At 41.3% G+C, this 8,495-nt stretch overlaps 1 protein-coding gene across 2 annotated transcripts; it reads left to right on the top strand.

Moving 5' to 3' along the window:
- The first annotated feature begins 423 nt into the window (after positions 1-423).
- On the top strand, positions 424-7,221 carry commd8 (COMM domain containing 8). 2 transcript variants are annotated; one of them, XM_007892706.2, is made up of 5 exons: positions 424-617; positions 893-1,048; positions 4,667-4,819; positions 5,406-5,561; positions 6,410-7,221. In XM_007892706.2, exons 1-5 carry the CDS (start codon positions 573-575, stop codon positions 6,428-6,430), a joined length of 531 nt encoding a protein of 176 aa, XP_007890897.1. In that variant the 5' UTR covers positions 424-572; the 3' UTR covers positions 6,431-7,221. The 2 variants fall into 2 exon arrangements, with proteins under 2 accessions (XP_007890897.1, XP_042197659.1); XM_042341725.1 differs by lacking the exon at positions 424-617 and having other exon boundaries at positions 753-1,048.
- Positions 7,222-8,495: the final 1,274 nt, after the last annotated feature.

Below are 8,495 nucleotides of genomic sequence, written 5' to 3'. Positions count from 1 at the left end.
ATTATCGCCGCCGACGGGGGAGGGGAGGGGGGATCGTGAAGCTTTCCAGCGGCGGGCGGGTGGGAGGCACACGGCGAGAGGGCTGAGTCGCGAATGGATCGAGGAGGAGCTGACAGGTGGGAGTCAGCGCGCCTTCAGCTCGAAGGGGCGAGAAACAGGAGCAACTGCGCCGAAAAAGGAGAGGGGAGAAAAAAAATACAATGAACCAAAAGAAGCAGAGATTACTGTCCTTGCGTTGGGAAGGCGGTGAAGGCTTATCAAATGCAAGGATTATTATTATTATTATTATTATTAAGGCTGAGTGACGTCTCGGGAAGGACTGAGGGGGGGTTTGTCTCCGTCTCCGCTCGTGGCCTCCAGTCGGCGGTTGGCGGCGGTTGTTTTCAAACGCTCTCCGCTGCCGCGCGCTCCGCCCGCTTCAGCACGTGACCCTCTCGCGGGGCGGGCGGGGGCGGGGCCGGACCTCGGCGGCGGCGCTCCGGCTTCTGGAAACTTCTCGCCGACCCCCGGTACACACAGAGAGACACACACAGAGAGAGAGAGAGACAGCAAAGGGAGGGCGCGGGAGCAGAATGGTTGTGCTACTGAACAGACTTCCTGCCGAAGACTGTCCCAAAGTGAGTAGCGTTACCCTCTGCTGCGCTTTTGCTGTCTTGGTCTCGAATGAACCGGAGGACAGGCGAGGCCGCGCTGGAAGCCTCGACGTTTCCTACGAACTCGGGCGCGGGTCGGAGTTAAAGAGGGAGGAGGTGGGGGTGGGGGGGGGCGGAGCGTGTTTTAAAATCAATGGCGGCGCGGCCGGGTACATACTATAATAATGTGTGTGTGTGTGTGTGTGGTGTGTGGGGGGGGGGGCGCGCTCGAGGCTTTTTGCCTTTCATCGTTTCTGCAGTTCGTTCACAAGGTGATTGATGGCGTCTGTGGACGTGCGCTCCCTCGGTTTCGGGATTACGGCGCTGTGTGGACCCTGACAGAGTGGATGGAGATCCTGGAGGGCACCACGTCATTTCTGAAGCGCGCCGGTGGAAAGCATTTGTCGGACGAGGAGGTGAGTGAGTTAAGTTGCGCGGTCTCTCCAGCGGGTGAGATTGCCCTGAAGGAGGGGACGTGCACGAAAGAGGTGGGGGGGGGTTATTCCGTGTCCATCTGGAGCCATTTCATATGTCTCCCTCTCTCTCTCTCTCTGCCTCTGAAAGAAATGAGCGTAAAAGTGGCCAATAGGACAATTCACCGGGACAGCAGTTCGTTTTTATTTGAACGTGTGTATTCAGCTAAGCCGAGACTTCTTTTCAAGCACTGTGTGGATGGAGATCCTTCAGCAGCTCTCGGTGTTATCCAAACAAACGCCAGTCCGCTCTGTGGATTTTATTATTATTTTACCGGTACAGTTTTTTTCTCTCTCTCTCCCCTTTCCATCCGTTGCACCCCGAAGGGATTTGACGAATGTTCTTCTTCAGGATCGCCCGTGAGTGCACAAGTGGCCATTTGGTTTATGTGGGCGCTCTCAACAATAGTGGTTGCAGGCAATTCAACATCACAGGGGTAAAATTAACAGTCGAGCCTGTTTTTGTTTCAACACAGTGACAACACACCACACTATGCCTTTTCGGAATCAGTTGAGGTCTATAAGAGGAAGTTGCTAAACACTTGGACTTTAGGGATATGGGGAACATGTAGAGAAATGGCATACGAAAGGCAAAGAGAAGGAGCCACGTCATCTTGTACAGTGTACATTTGTGCAAATGACGTGGCTCATTTCATGAGGTAATAAGATGGCAGACCAGGTCCAAATGCCCTCGTCCAGTCTTGTAAATCAGCTTGGCGTCAAGCTCCACCCACTGTTGAGCGCTGAGGTGCTATCTTGCTTGTAGGTGCTATATACATGTAAGTTGCTGTATATTACTGCAGTGAAGCCTCAGTGCAATGTTTTGAGATCCATAAAATTCTTCCCCATATTATAGTGAAGCCCAATAGCAGGTTTTACTATACATGCACACAACTGGCCAGCATGCAACGTGTATGTTGGCCATTTCGTGAGCTAAAGGAATAAAGGCCGACTTTTAGGCCGACAGGTCACCGCAGTTTCTTCCAGTTTTCTTCACATGTTCAAAGTGAAAAATGATGTCGGGGCAACCTGGAGGTTGCTCATCTACTTCAGCTCAACCTCTAGCTACATCCTTGTGGTAGCAGTTATGCTTTTTCTTCAAGGCGGTTCCTTTTCTGATTTTTTTCCATATCATCAATTTCCTTTACAGAAAGTGTATAAAAATTGATGCTCACTTAATATTGCTGCAAGCAATGCAGTATTGTTTCTAGTTTGATTAGTTTCAATTATGTGTTATGTGGCATGGTGATCGGTTGGTAATTCATGCACTTGTAAGACACTTGTGAAACAATTTAAGAAAGGATCCTGAAGCCATTATTGTAAGATAGGATTTATACTTTTAATTCTTTCAAATACATTTGGCTATTAGGAAAGACAAATGGGTGAGGGGCAGTGATTCATTGCACTGTTTACATTACCTCAGAGTGATCCCTTCTTTTCATACGTACCACTGAAGTACATTTTGCCATTCATCTTACATAATAAATTTATTTCAGATTGTGTGCCACAAATTGGACTTATACAACATTTTCAATGCTTCATTCAATTCCCCTTTCCAAGTTGAATTCGGCTCTAAAAGTACAGAACAAATTGGCCATGAATATCCTTGTTCACCTCGAGACTTTCCTTGCATTTCACCAAAAAAAAAATTAAGCTTGTTGTTGAGCATCAGGCACCGGACACCGACAGTTATGCCACACTCATTGATTGTTCAATATTTAGATCTCATCCATTGTTTTTAATCCAAGGTAGTTTCTTATCTTAATTTATACAGTAAAATGTTTACACTCCCCTTCACAAGCTGGATTTTGACTACTGGTTCCAATGGTTTAATGCAGATAGTGCACTTATTTTGTGGAGTCTTCTAGCTCAGTGGTTAGAGCGCTCTTCCCGCAAGCGAGAAACCTGGGTTCGATTTCCGGCAGGGTGAAACCTTGGGCAAGTTTCCTTACTCCACACAGCTGATAAATAATCCCTCAAGAAAAAAAGAATAAATTGGTCGCCTCAATCCACGACTGTTTGTGGAACACTGTTATGCGCAATTGGCTGCCCTGTTTTGCCCACAGATATACAGTCAATTCACTTTATAATATATTCTGTGAAGCGCCTTGAGACGTCTAGAAGATGTGATAATGCAAATAATCAAATAATCAAATGCAAGGATTATTATTATTATACTGCCTGTGAACTTCATTTTGGTCTTTATACCCATTGCTACATTTTCCTGTTCAGTCTATTGATCTTATCTCTCACACGATCTCCAATTTGTCTCTGCCAATGGTTTCTCTTCCAGCCCCCGAACAGTCTTGTGCAGTTTTCCTTGGGGCTCTGTCCTCGGTCCCCTCCTCTTCAACCTCTACATGCTCCCCCTTGTTGACATCATCTGCAAACATGGGTCAACTTCCACATGTATGCGGATGACACCCAACTCTATCTCTCTGCCTCCACCCTCGATTCCAGGACAACTGAGGTCCTGCTAGACTGTCTGTCAGACATGAAGTCCTGAATGAGAGCCAACTTTCTACATCTGAATGTAGGCCCTTCTTATTGGCTCACGCCAGTGCCTCCGCACCTCAGCCACTATCAGCAACCATGGATGTACACTCCACCTCACCAAGTCAGTCAGGAACCTGGGCGCCTTGTCCGACGCTTAACTGTTCTTTCTCTCCCATATCCGTGCCATGACCCGCTCTGCCTTTCGCCATCTCCACAACATTGCCCGACTCCACCACTGCCTCACCCCTCAGGCTGCCGAAACCTTCATACCCGCATTCATCACCTCGAGGCTTGACTACGGAAACTCCCTCCTTATCGGCCTCCCCAAGTTTTCCCTCCACAAACTGCAGATCATCCTGAGATTGGGAACTTGCTAAAGTGGGGATGGAACATTAATATTAACTACATGTTGCATCATAACATCTATAGTCCATCTTTAAAAATTATTTTTCACACATAAATGATTTGTGTGCAAATTAACTAGAGAGTCTCATTCTGTTAATCAAAATAAAAAGCATTTTTATTTATTGAGTCACACAGTTGCATTAGTGCTTCATCCAGCAGCTTGGCTAAAAACTGAAGAATGTAATTCACAACAGTGGCAGATGAGTCAGAGATGGATAATTATGGTGTAAAGTACTTAAATCCATAGTCGTTTAGTAGAAAGATTAATTTAATAAAAAATGTACTATTTGGTCATCCATTGTGTGAACGTCTTAACTTAATGCAGCCACTTAGCTTAAAACATGTTTTCCATATGTTGTGCCTTTATTGTGACTAATAATAATTATTATCCTTGCATTTTATAGCACCTATAACATTTGAATGGTGATCAGCATTTCCCCTCTCTTGCTCACCTTTGACTCTGCAAGATGCCATTTCCAAGATTCCAGACTTTTTTTTATCAATTCTTTGTCTTTTGCGCTATCAAATCCTTTTGCCTTTTTAATAAATGAAAATTGATTTGTTTGAATGTGGAACATCAATGAACAATGAATATCGATGTCTAATTTTTTGCGAATCTACACAACCCCCTATAAGAATAGTCTTCTGTGTTGTGTTAAGATTCTCCAGCTGTTGGATGGACTGGGTTTACCCCACCAGGAAGCAGTCCTAAAATCTTTAAAAGGAAGAAAAGAGGAGCTCCGACAGGCAATGGTTGAGAAGACAAATGATGTGTCCTCTGCTCAATTGCAGGACTTTGATTGGCAACTAAAGGTATATTGTTTTTTTGCTTGACTGGGTTTGATCTCAGCCTCTAAATTTTCTTTCAAATTAAACATTTTCTCCACATTAAATGTATTGTAATGGGAACCCATATAGGCCATAAGCTGTTTGCCATCAAAGATGCCCTATAAACGCAGCAATTGAAAAAGCTAAGTTACAATTTCAAGTGAGACCTTTCATCAGATGTCAGATCAGTTAGATTCACGAAGCTCCTTTAGCATGGAGAAGAATATGTAGGAATAGACCAAGAAAGCAAAAACATTAAGAATAAGTTAAACATTATGCTGTGTAAGTGCAAATTCAAGTCCATGTTGCTTGAATGGAGACATTTGATCTTTTTGATAGTATATTACTATACATTTTTGCATTTAAACATTTCTCAGCTGTTATTTATACTGGATATTTAATTTAAGCATGGATACATGAACACTGCAAAATATTTAGGGATTGGTATTAAACAAAAAATGGGGAAAGGTCAAATGCTTTTCATGACTATTTGGATAAAATTCAAAGTGAGCCTGGAATAAAATCCTTAGTAGATTTAAGCTGGAATTTACCAATTTTTATTCCATTACAGTTACCTTTGTCGAGTGATAAAATTGCTTTTCTTCAAACACCATTGTTAAACCTTGACCTCGATGTCCGGGAGAACGGGATACTGAAACCAGTTTCAATTGAGATGAATAAGGAAGAGCTACAAAACTTAATCCATTCTCTTGAGGCAGCAAACAAGGTATCGTTTTTTTTAATGTCATCTTAACTCTGAATTGGAATATAGTTTATTCAGCCTATCCTTATAGGTCAGTCCCCTCATCCCAGGAACTAACCTAGTGAATCTACGCTGCACCCCCTTTAGGGCAAGTATGTCCTTTTTTTTATTGAACAGTTCAGAGCGTCATTGTACACGGCAAAATTTGTTTACCATTCATTGGTTCTGCAACATTGATGAAAGTTTTGAGACATCTGTATTTCCACAGTAACTTCGTAGCCTTGGCTGCTCTGCATTTCAATAGTTGGTGTGCCACAAATGTTATGTCAGTGAATGTTGAGATTGTGTGTAACAATGCTAACAGGGACATCAGTCAATTAGTTGTGCATTGTTTATAAATCCAGGCTGGAACTTTTCTATTATTTTCTATTCCTGTGAATCATATAACATAGCTTAATTTTTTTGTGATGTGTGATTTGGAACTCATTCTTTGGCTATCTGCCAGCACCATTAGAGAAACTGGTGAATTGAAAAGAATTGAATTTGCAAAAAAATAAATTATTTTAATACTGGCAGCGTATTCTATTTACTTTTGTTTTATTTATTTATTCCACATTAACAAGCACTAACCAAATTTGCTATTTTGACACTTCTGGTTTAACAAGAACATTTTTAATACTGTATTTTATTTGAGGGGCATACTTGAGGACGTAAAGTGATAAGACAAAATGCCAAAGCTTGCTTGTTTAGGTATGAAGTTCATTTAGTTAAATTCATTCATAGATTAATGCAATATGTTTATAGATTATTCAAAATGAAATCTCTTATGCAGAGACTATTACCTCCTTTCACCAGCTTTTTTTCTCTGACAGGTTGTCTTACAACTGAAATGACTGGCCATAAAAGTAATCAACCATATAAATCTGACCTTTCCATGGAGAACTGGACCCAAGGATAGTATGCACTGCACAGAAGGATAGTAAATGCACCATCAAGATCTTGTGAATAAGCAAAAGAAAGCTGAATAAAATTCACAAAACTGCCATCTACTATCATACTGGATGAAATGCAAGAAAATCCTGTTCTTAAAATGTGTGGTTAAATTTTGAAACTAAATGTTGACGAGGTTGCTCATGGACAGCATTTGATTGTATTGTTGGTTTTGTTTATATAAATGTGCCAATGTAATTGAAATATACGGTGGTAAAGTTTTTGTTTCTGTTGTTTCATTAGTGATCTACAGTTTATTTTGATACCATTACTTCGAGATGTGATGAATGACTACTTTGCTTTACACTAGAAAATTATGAGTTGTTTTCTGCCATCCCTTCCTATATTCTATTTAGAAATCATGTGAACCCCTTTTTCACACATAATTTTCATATAAATGCAAGTTGTAGTTGTTTTATATAGGTCAATGTGTGACCTATTATAATGGAGCTGTTTGTTTTTATAGGTAAAGTTGTAGACTTCCACAGGCTTTCGCTCTCTCTCCTTCCGTTACCAAACAATACTTTATAAATGAATTATACAGCTCAACTATTGAGAAAAAAAATTGAGTCCAAGGCAGTTTCATGACATTTTATTTTTAAAGACCGCATTCAAATTCTGTTGCAACAAGTTATAGTTTAGCTTTTCTTCAGTAGTAGTACCAATTGACAGAATAAAGCTACTTACCAAATGATGCATTTGATGTATGATATGGTATGTATGTCTGTTTATATAGGTGTATACATATTTACTGTATTTGCTATATGTGTACTGTGTCAGCCTGGCTCGAGTAGCACACTTAAGTTAGAAGTTTGTGGGTTCAAGCGCCATATCGGGACTTGGAATTGCCTTGTCTAAGCTGACACTCCACTGCAGTGCTGGGTTTGTATTGTATTGTCAGAAGTACAATTCTTTGGATAAGATGCTAAATCGAGGTCCTGTCTGCCTGTTCAGGTGCACGCTAAAGATTCCACGACACTATTTGAAAAGAGAAGGGAATTTCTCCTGGTGTCTTGGTCAAGATTCCCCAAATAAGAACATAAGAAGCAGGAGTAGGCCATTCGGCCTCTCAAGCCTGCCCCGCCATTTAATAAGATCATGGCTGATCTTCTAACCTAATTCCATTTACCTGCCCTATCCCCAAATCCCTTATTTTCTTTAGTTTTTAACAATCTATTGATCTCAGTCTTGAATATGTTCAATGACTGGGTATCCACAGCCTTTTGGGGCAGAGAATTCCATAACTTCACTGCCCTCTGAGTGAAGAAATGTTTTCTGAACTCAGTTCTAAAGGGCTGACCTTTAATCCTGAGACTGACCACTAGTAGTGTGAGCTGGGGAAACATCTCCCCTGTCAAGACCCTTAAGAATCTTATAGGTTTCTATAAGATCCCTCTAATTTTATATTCTAGCGAATATAGGCCTAGTTTACTCAACCTCTCCTTGTAGGTCAACCCCCTCATCCCAGGAACCAACCTAGTGAAACCTACTCTAAGGCGAGTATATCCTTTCTTAGATAAGACGACCAAAATTGCACACAATATTCCAGGTGCTGTCTCACCAAGGCCCTATACAATTGCAGTAAGACTTCTCTATTCTTGTACTCTAACCCCTTTGCAATAAACGCTAACATGCTTTTAGCCTTCCTAATTGCTTGCTGTACCTGCATACATAAAGATAAAATTTGTCACTCACTCCATGGCTGTTTGTGGGACATTACTGTGTAAACTAACTGCTGCGCCTCGCCCACAGTCACTACATTTTATAATATATCCTGTGAAGTGCTTTGAAACATCTGGATGATGTGATAAGGTGCTATATCAAATGCAAAGGTTATCATTTATACTTTATTGTTGCTTCATTCGTCCACATAATAGTCACTGCATTTTACTATATATGCTGTGAAACGTCCTTTCAGACATCCTCTTGACGTGAATGATACTATATCAAATGCAAGCATTATTATTT

Source organism: Callorhinchus milii, unplaced genomic scaffold (assembly GCF_018977255.1).
Source record: "Callorhinchus milii isolate IMCB2004 unplaced genomic scaffold, IMCB_Cmil_1.0 Scaffold1, whole genome shotgun sequence".
Taxonomy (NCBI): domain Eukaryota; kingdom Metazoa; phylum Chordata; class Chondrichthyes; order Chimaeriformes; family Callorhinchidae; genus Callorhinchus; species Callorhinchus milii.
This window is presented reverse-complemented; position numbering and strand designations above follow the sequence as displayed.